The sequence below is a fragment of the Aythya ferina genome (genome assembly GCF_964211825.1).
Source record: "Aythya ferina genome assembly, chromosome: 7".
Classification (NCBI taxonomy): domain Eukaryota; kingdom Metazoa; phylum Chordata; class Aves; order Anseriformes; family Anatidae; genus Aythya; species Aythya ferina.
In genome coordinates, this window is record NC_140302.1 from 12,084,280 (window position 1) to 12,103,428 (window position 19,149).

At 36.9% G+C, this 19,149-nt stretch overlaps 1 protein-coding gene across 7 annotated transcripts in view; it reads right to left on the minus strand.

The window, feature by feature from the left end:
- Window positions 1-19,149, minus strand: part of RET (ret proto-oncogene) — a 272,365-nt gene that overhangs the window by 30,046 nt on the left and 223,170 nt on the right. For all 7 annotated transcript variants that reach the window (XM_084525425.1, XM_084525427.1, XM_084525428.1 and 4 more), the window contains 5 exons: window positions 9,002-9,253; window positions 7,053-7,346; window positions 6,341-6,582; window positions 4,019-4,220; window positions 3,313-3,512 (listed from right to left, as the gene is read on the minus strand). In XM_084525425.1, coding sequence (XP_084381551.1) covers window positions 3,313-3,512; window positions 4,019-4,220; window positions 6,341-6,582; window positions 7,053-7,346; window positions 9,002-9,253 — 1,190 coding nt within the window. The remainder of the gene's footprint in view (window positions 1-3,312; window positions 3,513-4,018; window positions 4,221-6,340; window positions 6,583-7,052; window positions 7,347-9,001; window positions 9,254-19,149) is intronic.

Sequence of the window (19,149 nt, forward strand, 5' to 3'; positions counted from 1 at the left end):
GATAGCATACAAAGACTACTAATGCAAGCAAAAGCTAGGCCATCACTGGTAGTTAGCTTCCATGCTGTCTTCTCCTGACAGCATGCTGGGACTGGCAAGACAAAAAAGAAGTGAAGACAAGACTGCAACTCTTCATGAATTCTGTCTACACAGGTTCCATCCAGTACCACGTCATCTTAGGTTTGGTGTTGCATTGCAATTGGCACTATTTTGCAACTGTTCCCAGTGATGTTGCTTTGATGCAGTAGAACACAGTTACATCCCATGACATTAACCTTTATATAGACCAAATAAAAAGTGACCTTTCTTGCTGTCTACTCTGCCATAACTACTTTGTCCAGGCACCCTTTTACCAACAAAAGTTTCCTGCAAATGGGATGGACGTAACATACATTTAGAGTTCCTGAAGAACAGATTTTCATTATAGTAGAGTGGGGCCCAGTTTTGCTTTCTTTTTATCACTTAAGGGGAAGCTAAAAATGCCCCTCTCAAACATTTTCTGCAGGAAAGAACAGTCTTTCCCATTTCTGACTGGTTTTTGATGCAGTTTTTAAGACACACAACAGTTAACACAAAAATATCATTACCAGCAATAGGAATGGAAAAATCCATCTTTTGAACTTCAAAGTTTAATAAAGTCTGGATAATGATAATGTTCCTCTTCACTGAATTCCAGGGACATTTAGACATATAAGCTCTTTAAAAATCTCAGCTTATATTATTCATCATTTATCTCAGTAAATGTCAATAGGGCTTTAAGTCCTTTGATAAGTTAAATGCCACTGGGCAAGCCTGTACCATCAGGCCATGCTTCTGTTATTCAATTCATTTAGCTGCTCAAATAGACAAATGGCATCAGCCCAGCAGTTAATCATTTCTTCACGCTCTTGTGTTTTCCTTAGGGCAAGAGACAGTTCAGCCTTCATATTGATTTGGCTCAGTACTTTTCCTCACTGCTTTGGCACATCACGGCTAATTATGCAGACAACTTTAATAACGTGAAGTGCTGGGAACTAAAATGCTTACATCGACTTGTACTCCAAACCTGACCACACTGTAAATTCAAATGCAATCTCAAAACTAAGTGGATGATACTAACTGATCAAGAAAACCATCTTCAGAGCCAGAATAAGTTTTCCATTTTGCTGGTCAAGAATCAGAACAAAAATCTCTGTGAATCTGCATGTAGGCAACACATCGATCTCCTACAGACTTGGGAGTTCTTCATGGAACAATCTGTTTTTCCCAGCTACTACTGCCACCCAGTGAAACCGCATGGCTACTGTAAAGTGTCATTGTTTCCAGAAACCCTAAAAATCCATGTCAAATGTTTGACTGTCCTGACAACACACCAGACTGGTATCTTTAAAATGTTAACATGGTTTTGTTCTACTGTTATGGAACTGAAAAATAATATATATTAAGTCTTGAAAAAAACACATTCAGACAATTTAGGGCATGCACAGATAAAAAATGGTTTAACCAAATTTAATTTGGACAACAGAGAATTCATTCATTAATTCATAACGTTTTTGTATGTATGTACATATTTGTAATGTCTTCTTGTATATATATACATGCACACATAAAAAAGGAATTATTTCATATATATTCATGCATACCCAATAGTCAACTGTCCCCCTTTTTGCAATTACAGTCATGTTGTGACATGCATGCAGTTGGGAGTCATTATTAAATGATAAAAACTAGGCTATAAGTATCTTAAGCACCTCATGTTATTTCTTTTTGGAGGAAAACCACTGCTCTCACCTTATCTCCTTGCAACTGTTTTCTACATCAGTGAGAATAAATCTTTCACAATCTAGTGCTACGAACAAGCAACTAACCCCTCCTAACATCACAGTTGTTGTGATCTGTGCAAAAAGCACAGTATGTGTTCTGAAATTTTTAAAAGACTGCAAATTTAGAAGTTGCAGCAACAAGGAATCACAAAGTGTCATAAAGCAGTTGTTTTCATAAGGAGCCCACTATGTGATCACTCAGAGGCTTTCTCATATTTAGACTATTCATTGTAGACTGTGGGTAAAATCTCTCTTGAATAAGCAGTATTTTTATTGGTCATGTAAGGCCTATTCTGCACTCTCAAGAGCTACCAGACCATAGTGCATTTCATCAGATTAAATATAAAAACATGATTTATACACAACTATCCTTTTTCCTTCTTTTTACAACTAGCCAGAGGCTTCAGGATGAGTAAAAGTGAGTTCTTCCTTAGGAGACTTCTAATGAATTGGTTTTCTCTGCAATTAGGATTATCATATTTTAGTCTCAATCCTTCTCTCTGTTGCAAATACAGCAGTGGTATTACAGCTTTATTTAGTAGTAAGATATACTTCTCAAGAGCTCCCTCAAAACAGCTCATCATTGATGTTTTTAATATTCACTTTCATAAAATTAATTATATTGAACTAGTTCCTTATTAATGTACATGTTCCACAGGAATTACATTGCAATTTTCACCTGATTAATGTCAACCTGTTAGAAGGTGTTTCTGGAAGGCATTATTAATGGCAGTGGTAGTGATTAAACTAAAATGAGGGTTAAATTAGGAAGCACATTAATTACTAACTAGCTATTATCTAGAGAAAAGACATTAAAAATGCTAGAATATAGCTATTGAGCTGGGACTCAATAACTGGGACAAAGCACTTTTTTGCTGTTGACATTTTCCCACTTATTTATGCCTAAGACGCTAATGGCTGCCAGTACCTCTGATGATAATACAAGTCTCTATTTCTGTCAATTAATATTTTCACGTATGTCCTCTATTCTGCTATTATATGGTGAGAGCTAGTGTCCAGTCTACTCGATATCCACTGTGGCCACATCCAGCAAATTATCTTGTCATCACATAAAACAGCTACAAACAATGCTTTAACCATATGCCCATCGCAGAACACATTTGCATGTCAATTCTTGAAGAGTTCCTGAAAGCTATGCGCATTGCAAAAAAAATGTAGAGAACAGCTCAGCTGTTCCACAAAAGCAAGCAGAAATAACCATGTAACTGCAGAAAATAAATAATTAGGAATGAAATAGTAGCAACAACTATGCCAGTATGTAGCTAAATCAGTAGGGAAAAGCCAGAAACAGTTTTAGAATTTCACATTTCATAATCTAATATGTAATTTCATAGTGTACCATGAAACACAGATAGCTAAACTTTACCTGCATACAAATGGGAGTTGGAATCGAGAAATAGAGCCTAGATTTCCTGCATCTCACCTACTAGTGATCTATCTACTATCTCTGACTCTAACAGAGTGAAAGTATAATTAAAGCAGTTCTTACTTGTGCAAAGCGTTCAGCATTTCTGTTCACTGTGAACTGGTACGTTGTGTTTGGAAACTGAATGCTGACAGGGAGGATGGAGACATTGAAATGAAGCATCACTGATCTTTCTGGGCCATGAAATTCTGTGTCGTTCACCAAAACATCCAGCTGGAAAGAACGATGCTCTGTGACTGAAATACTTTTATTCAGCACCAGTTCTATAAAAGATAAGATCAGTCTATTATAAACCAAAATCTGGGAATCTGAGAATGTATTTTTTGATACTGTACACCTCCCCCTTATCTCCCCCCCCCTCCCCGGTTATATATATCAAAGTTACTCCTAATAGGAAATGAATGGAAATAAAACAATAAGGATTTAAAAAAAAAAAAAAAAAAAGAAAGAAAATGCAGTTCCATGGATTTATGCTGTGCTATACAAGATGTTTGAAGAGGTACTGAAAAGGTGATCTTCCACACTAATGACCATGTTGAGAATCCAACCATGGCTTAATCAAAACCTCTCACCTATCTGTACAATGAACATATAATCCCTATCCCAGAAATACACCATTTTTTCAGTACATGCTTAAAACCTCAGTGCTTTGCTTAATTTGAAATTTATCGGCTTTCTTTGGGTAAAATTTACAGAATACTTGAAAAAGTTAAATAACAACTGTCAATCATTAACAAACAACTTCTTTATTTGAAGAAAGAGACCTTACTGTACTCGTGTTGAGTTCCCCTCACTTGGCTGCCATTTGGGCTGAAGTGGATTTCATCAAAAATGTGCTCTACCCGAAATGTTTCATTTATCCATGGATCATCAGTAATGATGGTTCCTGTGTATTTCTTTCTGCTGCTTTCAAGAGGATAAATAGGTGTGGTGTCTGCATCACATACAGTTAGTGTTGCAAGGACAGTTCCCTGGAAGGAAATCATAAATGACATTGCTGACTGACCTTGAAAGCTTTCTTCCCTTGACATGTGCTTTGGAGATTAAAATACTGGTCATATAAAAATTTTTAACTTTCACTTAGGCCCACTTTTATTCAAATCAATTTTAAATTCAGGATACCAATATTTCACACTTGTTTGGTTTTGTTTGTTTGTTTTTGGTTTTACCAGAAAATATGTAGAAGCACTTTATTAAGCCAGGTTAGTGTTCACAGTCACTTTCAGGACCCAGGATGGGATAGTTTATCTGGCCTTCATGTTATTGTCACAGCAATCTCCACCTCAGTTTGAAGTTTGACACTCAGATAAATTAGTGAGGAGCCAAAAGAAAACCTCAAACTAGACTGTCCCCAGTTGTGCAGCTAGAGTACTCAATCACTTTTAAAAATATATATTTACATATACAATATGCAAAAATATTTATATATTTACAGATTCATAACATATTATATGAAATATATTTACAGTCTTAATATATTTAACATGTATTAATTTTTATATTTTTTGGGTGTATATCACACTATGTATATACTATATATACACACTATGTATATACTATATATATACTATTTATACACACATGCACACAGAGTACATCATTATATTGTAATCTAATCCAAATACAATCCCAAACTTTTGAGGCAGGAAATGAATGCACAGCTCTTGACTTGTGTTTTTGAATGTACTATATTACAGACATTATAAATATAGTACATTCAAAAATCAATGTTATTCTACAAAACTACTAAATAAGCAGGTAAGTAACACGGGTACTTAAATGACAAGGAAATTCATTCACGCAGGTCAAGCTTCACTTGAAATGACAAGTGGCCTGAATTGTCTGCCTTCTGCTTAGCTTACTAGATTGCTGTTTCCTACTCGATCACTGAATGCACACGTCTTTTAAAATTCTTCATTTGTAATGCTGTTATTTCAAGCTCATTTAGTTGCTAGAAAAGATTGACAATTTCCAAATAGAATAGTTTTCTTTCTACTACAAACTCACAGTGAAACCACATTCTGAGCATTTTGCAGGCACGTAATTTCAAAGACAGTATTTCAATTTATAACACAACTTTATGAGACCTTCCCCTTTTTCATCCAGATCTAAGTGAAACAAATGTAGAATTCTTCCAAAAACGTGAAAATTGCATTATGTCCAGGCAAACGTGGTAGTTGTCAATGCTTTCTGTAGTCTGGAGGTGGCAGCAAACTCCCCAAATCACTCTTTCCCTTCCAGACACAAGCATGAGCAAAACATACTTTGAAGGGAAATTTGACTGCAAAAAAAAAAAATAAGGTTGCTGTTCTGAAACAGAAGTCCTGTCATGACAGATGCATCATTTAGGGCCATAAATAAGTGCCTTATCTATATCACTGATGTATTAAGTTTTCCGACTGGAAGAGCCAAAAGCCCACTTGTACTCTTCTCTACTGAAGCAATGTGTGTATTTGTACAGAGGCACACACAAAAACATCCAGGGATTCAGTCCATTTGAAAGGTCACCTTGGCACAGTACAAGAGAATTGGGACGGGACCATTAAAGCAAGATCCTGGCGCTCTCTTTTAACAGCCTAAAACTGGAAACGTTATCACCTTTGCAAGTGTGAAGTTTGTCTGCAGGGACGGAATCAACACTGCAGAAGATGAGCACTTCTCCTCACTTCTTAACACTGGTACAGCACCCTAGTAGCTGTTCTGAATGTGTTTCTTATATCTGATAAGGATTCTCACATGCACCTTTTCTAACAAACTCAGTTTCAGTCTCTTGGGGGAAATTACCCTGTAACAAATACAGTGTAGAGCTCTATATGGAAATATACAATAAGCCCAACCACAGTCTTGGCAATGACCCATCCTGACCTCACAAATTGCTCACATTTGTTTACATTGTTCCTTCCTGACCCAAATTGTTGTTATTTTGGAGTCTGAATAAGATATAAGAAGGGAGGTGTGGAAGAATTCTTCAGCATCACCATTTTACAATCACAGCTCTGAAGAGCATGGTGTGACCATGTGCTTGACGCCAATAACCCCACCTACAACCACTGTGCTCCTTCTTCAGAGACCAGATCAAGGAGAATATTACCTCTTTTCTGTTGAACTCCACGACAGCATCTGCAGTATCAGTGCCATTAGGAAGGAAGGGAGGAGAGTCATCTTCATCTAACACATTTACCAGGAAAGGCACCTCAACCTGCATTTCCCTGAAGCCCTCTCTCACGGTACATTTGGCAATCAGCTCATATCTCTCTCTCTCTTCTCGATCTAGGCGCTGTGTCACGCTCACGCCGGTTGTGTTCTCATTGTATCGAAAGGGCATACCTTCAGCTGAAAAACATAGCCACGGTATAAACGGGGACAATCACTTCCTATTATAGGACTCTGTTTTCTTCTGTAATATTCTTTTACATTCCAGTAATCTATTCGGACATTTTGACTGCATGATAAAAGGCAGAGTCAGAAGTGAAACAGAAGAAAGTTGTGGGGCTATATTAGGGTAGACAGAAAACACAGAAGATCCTACACTTTAGAAGAAGCACAATTTAAAGCTCAGCATATTCCAGATCTGCTCTTGCCACGTGAAAACTTCTAAAACCAATCTTTTCCTTAGGGAAAGAGACAGTCCTCCTTCCCATCCTTTCTGTATAATTCAAAGGCAAAATCCTCAGGCTCAGATCACATTTGCAAGGGAATTTCCTTTAGAGAATCAACGTAGCCGATCTACTACAAGAGATATCTTAACAGTGCAGCTGTTTGCCTTTATTGCTGGGACCCGAAAGATTCAGTTCCAGTTTTACCTGCCAGCAGTTTGTAGGAAATGCTGAGATTCTGACACAGATGATGAACTGAGGGTAACTGGAGCTGATGAAATGTGCCAGGTGGTTTATTCTCCTTGATGTGAAAGGAAAGATCCATTTCCGTGAAGCAAAGCTGTCTTGCTGTCAGTGAACTACAAGCTGGTGCAGTAGCATTGATCAAGGAGAGGACAACTGTCGTACGAGTAGCAGAGTCACATTCCTTCTCTTGGAAAGGGTGGGATGAAAGGAAGACATACAGCATCACTTTTGATAATGTCATCCAGTTTCCTACAGCTTCAGAAAAAAAACACACCAAAAGAAATATTTTATGGATGACAAGCTGTTTCTTTTACATTTTTTAATGTTCTAGCCCATTATTCCACAAACAACCGCATAGTTCTATTATGTAACTGAAAAAGTCTTGAATATATAATCTGCTGGTTCAACAACCTTAAATTTTAATCCTAATAACTCTAGAAAGCAAAAAATCTATAGGTGTTACTACTCATTTTATTACATAGAACATCATTGATTTGTATCAGTGGTTTTGCCTGTGTAAGACACTGACATACAGTAAGCCACTACCAGTAATCAGCTTTATGACAGAGCTGTTTTCAAAGGGACCAGAGCAGAGTGGGGTTGCAATAGGGAAAAAGAGTGTGCAAAATGGTAACAAATATTGAGGACAGACGCACAACTACTAACTGTCATTTAAATAACAGTGTTTTGTGAATTTATACCAGTTGAGGATATGGATCAATTTGTTTATGTTTAGAGGACAATCTGCTTCATCATTCTGGAACAGAAAGAGCTGGTCAAAAGATAACTGACATTAAAATAAACCCATGACATCTACAAACACACCCTTAAGCCTTAATTATTTTGATTACCAGTGTTTGACTACAGACAGAATGATAGTATCTGTGACAGAGCTAATTCACTTGAAGATTTTATAGGTCACTATGATGTGAACAAAACAAGAAACCCCAAGACGCTCAAGTTCTGGATAGCTATTCTTCCCTTGCTCAGTTACAAACAGCTATCTGGTATTCACAAACACCAAGTACCAAAAATGCAGTGCAAATGGGTGAGATAATAAGCAATAAGCATGAAAAAAATAAAAACAGTAAGTGCCTGAAGTTGAACATTTAAACATCAAGGCACCCAAATCAAAGGGTAGTGTTGATATATGGCCCTTAAACTCGACAGTTTGTACAGACTCTCCAACAGCAGAATTTCTGCAAGTGATCACAGCAGTTGGCCATTAGCTCCTCACCCATTTCCTCCTCCACCATCTAATGATATCTAATTTCCTCATAGATTAAAATCACCAAAACCAATTTACTGCTAGAACATAAAAGAAAAGGAAAAACCTAGGATAACTCATTTCTGTAGTTCAATAATAAGCTTCTTTAACTAAACCAGATCTCCAGAGAAAGAGAGGTACACATAACTACTTCTTCCGAGAACTATTTAGTGTTACATGCAAATTAACTTTGTGAATCCAAGTTACAAGACTTTGAGGGCTGTTTATGAGAGTTAGAAGTAAACTAACTGCATCAGTCTGGACACTAAGCACCCAACACTGACAAAGTGGAATTGGCTCAATTTGCACCAGTAGCTGAACAAATCGCAAATCTCAGTGTAAAGCTGGGGCTAATTGCAGCTGTGAAATGCAGAAAAGTGATTTGATGTAGTCCAACATTCCCACTGTATTGGAACCTGCAGTGAAAGCAACTGGATCCATCCCAGGTTAGCATTTAATTTAGTATGCATCTTCTTGCATTTGCTCTGAGTTTTGTCAGTTCTGGTTCCTCATTTAAAAAACAAAACAAAACACACCTTTTATCAAATTCAGTGGTCATAGGCTGATTGGTAACTCTCATGACCCAAACAAACTTTCCTTTAACAACAGATAATTCAACAAGGAAAGCTAGTCTTGTACTTACACAACATGTTAAAGTCTTCTCTATCTATGCTCCTGCTGAGGTAGAGAAGTCCTGTTTTTTCTCTAATTTGAAACCAATGATTTTCATGGGATCTTGCTCGAGAAATGACAAGATTCTGGCACAGATGAAAGTGAGCCGCTTCTCCGTGTGAGTCCCTCAAGGCATGGATGCGCAGGAGCGGTGTACCTGCTGGCTGATCAATGTAGACGTTCTCTGAGTACTCTTTCCTGGGGAAGTACAAACCAAAGGAAGCTGCAAAGGAAGGAACACAACAATAGAGTTACTCGAAGTTAAAGGATTTTTTCATTAGCATTTGCTTAAGAGATACATTTCCAAAGAATTGAAAGCTTCATTTTCTAAGGATCATAGCGGCATTAAAAAATATGAGAAAAAGACAGATCCTCATCTGGTGTAAATCAGTCTATTTTTGCTGCACTCAAGCCAGAGACATAAACTTCAGGTTTTTAGTGGTTATGTTCAAGTTACAACGTCATCTACTTTTTCAAAGCAAAACTGCCTTGCTGTAAGCACAGCCCAGCTTAAGAACACATAATGAAGTTCTGCTTGCCAGGTTTTACTTAAGTTCTTATCTGTAGCTCTCATCTCTTCTTCCATTATCTCACAAATGATATTCAGAGAAGGAAAACACCTCTGATGAAATCACACATGCAGTAAAAAAACTTCTGCTACTGAGAGAAAACACAGAAATGTATCAGTGGCTTCCAAACCTTTGCTCAGATTACATAAAACCTTTCTTACATGAAAGTCCTTTTCTGGCACCTTTCTAAACAGGCTAGCATGATACTTTCCCCACAGAAAAAAGGACTTGTTTAAAGAAAACTAATATGGAAATTATATATAAGTACTTACATATTACCAATAGGAAAGCTCAGAACTGACTTGCCTGAACAGGGGCACCTATTTGTAATACAATGAATGTGACTGACTGATTCTTCCCTTTTTGTCCTCTGTCACATTATAGATGTTTGCATGTAGCAGGACTCAGCTGACCTGCCGTTGATGTCTTTTTCTTCAGCTAGTATCATTTTACCAGATCACTTTGCAATGGCTTCTCCACCCCTTTCCTATGCCTCTGTTCCAACTGTACAGTTTGCAAAGCTGATCACAGTAGAATAGGTGATACACATCAAGTGCACAGTCATTAAAAATAAGCATTAAAATCACTGCATAAGCGTGCTTTACTGAGGTGTCAGAAACACTAAAAAACCTGACAAAGCTCTGGATTGTATAATGGTCATCAAACAGGACTACTCCAAATTCTTAAAAAAAAAAAAAAAAAAAAAAAAAAAAGCTCTGTTATGTTAAAAATAAGCAAGGTTGAGGTGATATTTTTGGAAATATAAAAGACAAACTAACAACTGTATCCACTGCAGCTGGCTGAAAGAGGGCTAGTATATTCTTTGGTTGCACAGGCAGGCCAATGATGGAATTAATCTCAAAGATTTCCTACCTGTATCTTCTGTACACAGTGATATTCATGTGCACTGAAATACTGGACCTGTCACCTTTGTCCTTCGTTTGCACTGACATCCTGTAATTGCTCCCATACAACAGAACACTTGCACTTTGCAGAATTTTGCAGCATCTAACGTGATTTGATAAGGAGTAAGGCCTATGAAAGGCTCACACATCTGCTGAACAAATGAAAATAATAACAATCTCCATATGGTATAAATACAAGAGTATCTTAGCTAAAATCAAGCCAGATATAAATGGAAATAATGGTAACACAGCAGTAAAACTGCGAATATAAAGCCAAAACATCTTCAAAACACCATCAGGCTGTAGCACTTACTTATTTTATATTATTATCAGACCCATATAGTATTCTGCTGAATGAAAAGGACCACAAACAAACTGCAAATGAGAGATGTCTAATTTCATTTGGAAATACCACAGAAACCACTCTACCTTGCAATGCTTCATGACATCAGTATGCCTGGATGCAATTACCTCCATGTGATTTACAGGACCCCATTAGTCATTCTACATACACTTTGCAGTATTTGAATAAAGTGGTAAAATGATTCAGTAGATGAATTTGCTCCAAAGTAATTAATTCAAAGAAAAGCCAACAATAATTTTGTGAGAGTTTTAGAAAAGCAGTTTAACCAGTGAATCCTGAAGCCCCCTATCTGGAAGAAAACAATTACTTCTGATTCTGGCCCCATCACCACCTTTTTTGCAAGTTGGATTCCTGAACATTCTTAATATATTTCAAATCTCTTTCCAGTCTTGCTGTCTATCTCAGTCTTCTTGGGTGCCGGAAAGGATGGGCAATCTGTACCACCAAATTCCTAACAAACAGGTTCATTAATGAGAGGGACAAGGTGATACCCAAACAGCAAGACCAGCCCCAGTCCAAATGAATAGACTTCCTTGAGGTATTTTCTATAAGATTGTGATTCTACAGTTATGAAAATTTATACAATTATAGTCTTATAAAGAATTAGCAACAAGATGAAGAATTTTATTCCCTTATTTCTACAACTGAGGTGAAGAATTCTCATGTGAATGAGGAAGGTGTATCACAAACATCACGTGGTGCAAAGACTAGCACAGGAATATACAGAAAGGAGAGTATATGTAAGCAGTATTGATCCATGAAGTGTGAAACTGCATCAAAAAAAAGGAAAAACAGTAGTAATTATTTCCTCACCTTAAAGGAGCGTGTTAATCTGTACAAGCACACAGATACAGTAATCTTGACTGTCTGTCTATACACTAAATGTAGACTTAATAGCAGGTAAAGAGCCTTCACCAAGATGTGTGCATGCAGAGTCCTGCAACCACTAGTGCACATAATAGAGAACAGTTACACTGGAGCAAGCATTTGGATCACACTGAAACTTTTGAAGTGAATCCCAGAAAAGACCCTGCTCGCATGGCTCTGGCTCTTCTCACAGAACCATCTTGGAGCACCTGAACTTGATTCCTCCAGCCACATTCAGCCGCTGGAGCCAGATGAGGGCTGGTCCAACGTAAAAACCTCTGCAACATTGACAATGTAAGCATCAGGTTGTTGGCACTGCTGGCTTTGCTCTTCAAATCTGGCTCTACACTACATGCCAGTGTACACAGTCATGTTTAACTTAAAGTACCTTAATAATTATTACAGACTTAAACGTCTAAAACTTTGTATGCAAGTACACATTAGCATCCTGACTCCTTGGAACTGACAAAAAAAAAAAAAAAAAGGAAAGTATTTATGCTGCAGACTCCTTGAAATTCTTTGGTGTGTGTTCACAGGATCAGTCATCTCCGTTCTCAGAAAAACAGGGAAAAAATCCTGTAACATAAAAATCTGATTTCTCTGCAGGTAACAGAAATGCAAAGCAGTGCTTTGTATTCTGAAAAGAAAGAATTCTGTCATAAAATAATTTAAAATTTGCATCCATTATTAAATTGACTTTTTTTTTTTTTCCAAAAATATAAAAAACACTTTAAGAAACTTGCTGCCCCCTTGCTAAGTAGAAGCATGATTTTTTTTTTCTCCCTGATTCAAACCTGAAAGCTGAAGAAATGGAATTCTATCAGAAGTGCTAGTTTTTAGTACAGAGCACGTTTCTACATTCAGGACAAGACCTTAGGATAGTTTTAAGTGACATCAGTGGATCTTAAATACTATCATGTTTTACTTTGAGAAAAGGTAATTCAAGTGAAAACATTTTACAGCAGTGTAGAAACTCGGATGCTTAAAAAATATATGAAATAAGGAAGTTACAAATTTGATTTAGCCATGTTACTGTTATTGTATACATCCAACGCTGCTGATCTTTAAATTACTGGGATTTTGTGAAGCGGTTTGTGCCACTTTCTAATTTCATTTCAAGCACTGAAAAGATGAGAGGTATGCGACAGACTGCCCAGGTCCCAACCACGCTCTGCATATAAATTTTGGGGGGGTGATTTTGAAAGAGACTTTTGAAGCTGAAATGTAGCACCCACTTCTCTGAGTGGTGTTCATTCCTTTAAGATCTAGCAAGTTAAAACCAGATCCAATAAACTTGCCATCTGGTAAATACACTACAGGAGGAAGAGGTTCTGATCCTGGCCCCAGTACATTGTGTCCTGAGAAGAAATCGATTCTGAAGAATTTCCGCAAGCTTCCTATGGAAGCCAGATGGAATTTTTATTGAATCTGCCATTTAAACAAATGTGAATTTAGATGGTTGAGCTCAAAACTGATGGTTAAAGTGCTTTTGCTTAAGAATTAAAAGCAGAGAAACAGTTCACATCATAACCTTGAAATACACCATGGGTAGGTTTTGCTGTGTAACATATATGATTAACATGCTATGCATAGAAGAAAGAGAGAATTATTGGAATATTTCAGCATGTCTGAATATTTTTGCTAACATAATTCTGCATCTGGCCTCTGTTCTGCAATCAGTGCAGAAAACACAGCAATCACTGATAGATGAGCAATATAAAATGATAATAGCATATCAGTAACATAGAGATGAGAAAAGTGATCGTGTTTAAGCGGATGTAATGCTACTGACTAATAGCTCCTACAGGAAATAGATAGAGTTATGACAGCATTTTTGCAGTTCAAGGAGAGAAAGCAGATAAAAATCAGAGTGGAGAAATCTGATTATATATACATTGAAGCCTTGATGTAAACAGAGCTCTTGAAATTTTGAAATAAGGCAATTTTTCATGTAGCTTTTTTTCCAATCACAAATGATTAGGTCAATAATGTCTTTTTGGAAACAAATTATGTTGTTTATTTTTTGTGTGTGTGTGTTTTGTTTGTTTGTTGTTATTTTTCTTGTTTTGTTTTGTACAAAATCTGTTGTAGAAAGCTTTGCATATTTTTTAAATTTTTTATGCCTCCCACTGCAGACATGAGTAGCACTGGTAGACAACTCTTGATGAAAACTATGAACACTATATAGCAACGTTACACTATTATCAACCATGAGGAGGAAAAACAATTTAGTCACAAAACGAAGGAGGCATAAAGCTTATTTATTAGTAAATAGGAAGACTTCAGTGTGAAAGTCTCCCAAACAATGTTTGCAACCATATTTCAATGTAAAACTGCTAACCTTGGATAGCTTGTTTTGAAGTGAATTATCCCAGTTACAAGCTTTGCTCTGGGAAAGGACATACTTTGGCAACTGAAAAACCATCTCAAGTCCATGTGGATGCTTGTATGTTTTCTACTGAATGAAAACCTTCACAATCTCAGTGTCTGCTGGATTAACAGGCACTTAGAACACAAGCACTAGTTTTTGTCCTTAAGAAAATATAATGAAAAAAGCAAATCAGCAAAGTGGAAATAGAATGAGGGTTGGTTTTCACTCAGCAAGTAACAGACACCTATACAATATGTGTCTTGACAAAGTTTAGTCAGAGTTCCCCAGCATTTTGGAGGACAACATGACAATTTATTAAGAATGGAACAGACCTCATGCAATCAAAAACCCTCATCGAAAACTGACATGCATGTCAAAGAAAAAACGTACGTTTCAACGTAATGATAGCCCTATCATTGTAACGTATAGGAGATAATGATGTAAAAGATGAACATAGGAGTCTGCTGCTAATAATCCCCCATTTGTTGCACAGCATCAGATTTCAACAAGCAATTATCTGGAAGGTTAGTTTTGTGTTCCTGAAATAATTACCTTTACTTTTGATGAGTAGCCATTATGTTCCATTACTAGTATTAATATACCCAATGTTTGATACATCAGAGAACAAGAGCAGCAATGCACTTGTACATTTTAAATTAAAGGATTCACCCACTTAACACCATTCCAACCCCTACAGAATTAAGTAGTAAACTCACCCTTTATAATCCAAAAAGTCAGTCATTTAGAAAAAAGCACTATCACTGAATGGAAGGATAGTATGAAACAAAATGGCTAAAAACAACACTGTGTGGACTACATATCCTGGGCAAAGTATTCAGGACACTACGTGCCATTTAATGAAGGCTGATCAATCCCACACAAATAAAAATGCCCTCGCCAGCATTTAGATGAATGGCTCTTCAGCCAGAGATGGTTTAACAGAGAGAACAATCTCCACCTTTATGCAGGGAATCGCTCCAACCTTTCCTCCAGTTCAGCAGCAGGGTTTTAAATGAGTAACTCCTCGCTGCACTATCCATCACTGCACTGGGACTCACTTAAAAGCTAATCACAGGCGAAGAACTATTTCCAATAGACTGGGCAACACATCACCAGAGGTAACTGCTCAGAGAAAATATTCACCAGGGCAAAACATAACAATGCTTTGTTAATAAATAATAATAAATAATAAAACAAAACACCCTAAAAAGCACCTCTGAGAGGGAACAGCCAAGGAGCATCTCAGGAGCTCAGCTAACATCTGCAGCTCATGCCAGAGCATGAGCTAACAGCTTCCTTTTTTAAGCCAGGGTTAGAGTCTCAGCGCCAGAAACTGAAGCACGTGGGGAAGAGCTCAGTGCATGCACTGCTACTTGCTCGCTGGTCTCCTCAGAGCCGGAAGGGGACACAGCAGCAGTGGGGAGGACCGCAGGCTGCTGCAAACCCTCCATGTGCCTGTGGAGCCACATGTCAGGGTGAGCCCCCCAACCCTGCCAGGTGTGCAGCCACCACTGAAGGGAGACTATTTTGCACAAATACAATTATTAAAATATTTGCCTGGTATTACACAGAGAAGTACAGTCAAATTCTGCCCTTGCTTCACTGAGTTGAGGCTGCAGCGTTACTGGCATCAGTATAAATCGCAACACATTCGAGAGTCACCAAAACAATGACAAATGGGATAACTGACAAACACCTAATTAACTAACAAACCATTAATGCAGCTCAGCAGCATGACGTTATTTATTTTTAGGTACGTTATTTTAAGCTAATCATTACAGAAATTGTAACAGATGTGATGTGAACCAGTGAACACAGGAAACTGTTTTAAAGTGAAAATGAAATGAATTCCTGCTTTGGAAAGCTGCTCTTCCGGATCCTAGGTTAGAGTGGACTGGGTAAGGATTGCTGTAGAGCTTCACACACAATATTCTGAAAGTACATTCAAATTTTACAGAGCTGTGTAATTGCTGTTTCACCTGTTGTGTGCATTTATTCGTAGCACATTTGCTACAGAAGGACAGAACAAATTTAAATGGCAGCAGTATCAGTGGAATACATGTGTTTTCCAGAATATGATACCTCCAGAGGGAGCAGGTCCTTGCAAAGTGATGGCAAACAGAAACAATACTTAACCAGAATATATTCCAGACCTGAAAAACTGGTCTGCTCTAAGTTAATTGCCTCCCGGGTGATTTTCCTCACCAGATTCCCATGCTCATACTGAAAACAAACCTGGTTTTTGAATTGAAAACAGAGAAATTACAAATATCAGATAGAAAACCTCAGTTGACCACTGTATTAACCTACCAATAAGGAAAAATGAGAATTATACAAGACATTAATAAGATAAATCTGCCAAAAGCCAAGAGATCTATCTGACAAGAATGGTTTCTTACAGCATCAGATATTTTAAATATAAATTTTAAAAGGTCACGACAAAAGGCTAAAAGGCTGACCCTAAATTTGTCAAAAAGAAAACTATTCCAATGGAATTTCTGAGAATTGTCAAGATTTTGATTTTTGCTTCAATCCAAGACTGACAAATGTGTATTTTTCAAAAAGTAGGACTGTGACTCTCTGAAGTTCTACAAGTTCTCTCTGATGTCCACTTCAGACTGAGGTCAAACCCGGGCCTACACTTTCTTGTCAGAATCTGTATTTCAAGGTAAGCTTTAGAAAGTCATTTTTCAGCTTCTATAAGCACAAAAAAAAAAAAAAAAAAAAGCAAACAAAAAAGCTTATTTTCTCTTGCTTTCTTGTGGTTTGTTATTATTTACTTTAGTAAGCAGGCACATTTTTGATGCTGCATTGATCTAAACACCAGTGATACTAAAACTTAAACCATTCTTTATAGAAACAAACATGCACAAAAAGCTTATGTAAGGGATTGCAGGGTTCTTGCAAATTCTTCAGATCCTGATTCTGTCATTCCTCATTATTATGTGATTAAATAATAATGCTTTTTTTAATGTGGCTTAATTGCTTGAGAATAAGAATAACTGGATATAATTTGGCTCAGCATGTGTATAAAGCTGAAATATAAGACAAGAAAACTGATGACTGTATTGCAGCATCAGTTACATTAATAAATGGTTAATAGAATTTATTTCCATTGGGATGCATTTACAAGGAGAGTATAAAAATGAAGATGACTTTCATTTTTATACCATTTCATTTCAGTTCTGTATGGGCACAATTTGTCTTGTTACATACATTTGGACATCCAATGACTTCTCTGTATTTTACTTTGTCAACTAATCCTGAGTTCAAGAGCACTGCAAGGAAGATCTTATGAAGACTTCCCATGCTAAAAGCTGCAAAACTTGGGGCTTTGTTTGGCTTTGCTTACAGAAGGTGACAGGTAAAAATATTCACTTAATGCCTGTGAAGGTAGATTGTATATGCATACATACATAGATATATGTGTATCAAGATTATACTAAGATCCTAAAGAAAATATTTTTTGGATTCTGAATTTGTGAAAATATACACAAGTACACAGAGCTGTATTTTCAGCCACGTTTTTTTTTTTTTTTTTTTAATTATTCAGCTAGAACAATTTGCAGGACTACCTAGAGGTGTCTCAGTCTGTTAATATACATGGATGCAAAAGGAAAAAACAGTTACACTACAGTGTCCTTATAAAAGGCTTTCCATACAGCTCAGCAGTCATCTGCAGGATCATAAAGCTTACAATTGTAAACATAAAAGAAATATTGATCCACAAATCCATAATGTCGAGACATTATTTCTTGTATTACCTGATCCTGAAGTAGCAGTTATTCTAAGTGTCTAATAATTATACAAACAATAAAAGAAACAGGATTATCAATAGGTTCAAACTGTATCCCCATGCAAAATCTATATAGCCTTTCCTAACTTAAATATGGAAAGCTATTTTAAAATATTTTAAGAAATGATTTTTCTTTTTCGCATGAAATAATGCAAACCAGTTTTGTAACTGAATAGCACCTTATTTGGTGTGAATCTCTGAAGGAAAATAACACTAAGAAGAGAAATATTTTTTAAAAGTGTCTCAGTCTTGGCAGGTATATAAAGGTTTCAAGCATCAGAAACAAGGAGGCATCTCTACTGAGATTACTTCAAGTTCTTCCTTGTCACCAGAAACAATCTTGTACAACACTAAGTACTGTTGTTTGTTTTTTGTTGCTGTCGTTGTCTTAAAACCCATGTGTTGGAACAGTAATGGTTCGTAACTTACTCTCCCTAGAGCAGGAAGTGGCTAGAACTAGTGGCCAAGCTAGCACCACTCCGGACATGCAAATAAGAGACCTTACAAGCAATCAAAAGTTCTTCATTTTAAATGGATCTCTCTTTTCTGTAGCATATAGATATATTTCTCTTGAGATTATCAAGAAGAAAGGCAAAACTGAGAGTAAGTGCTGCAATGCCATCACACTCTCAGCTCCATCAAAGACAGATTCTGCAAGAACTGATATGTGGGTCCACCGTTTCCTTTTTTGTCATTTTCTTTGCTTTTACTACTTTCAATGAACCCCGAAGACCCAACACATCCCAGGTTCATTCGTGGTGCTCATGTTTCTTGCACATGGAATTATTCTACGTCATATTATAAGAAATGCCAAGATAAGAAGGTGGAATCAGTCTGCTGTTTTATTTACGATTTTCAAATAAAGAGCAATTTTCCTATTCACCCTCCATATGCACTCTCTAGGTGAGTTCCAGAATGTGTTTATATATGACATATATGCAGAGGTTGTGATGCATGAGAAGCTAGAGAAGACCAGTGATGTATGGATCACTGTTCTGTGCTAAAAATGGCACATAAATTGTAAATCTCAACCATAAAATCCTTAATTAATAATGCAGTGACATACAAGTGCTCTAAACTGTTGTTATATTCCAATTAACTTTCTAATATATTTGCTCCAAAAATGCTGAGCTCATATGCACAGTAAATATTATAGCACTCACTTGGAGAACAGTGTACTAAAAACTAAATACATTTCAACAGTGCAAAAAATAGAAATAATTCAAGACAATCTCATCCATAGAAAT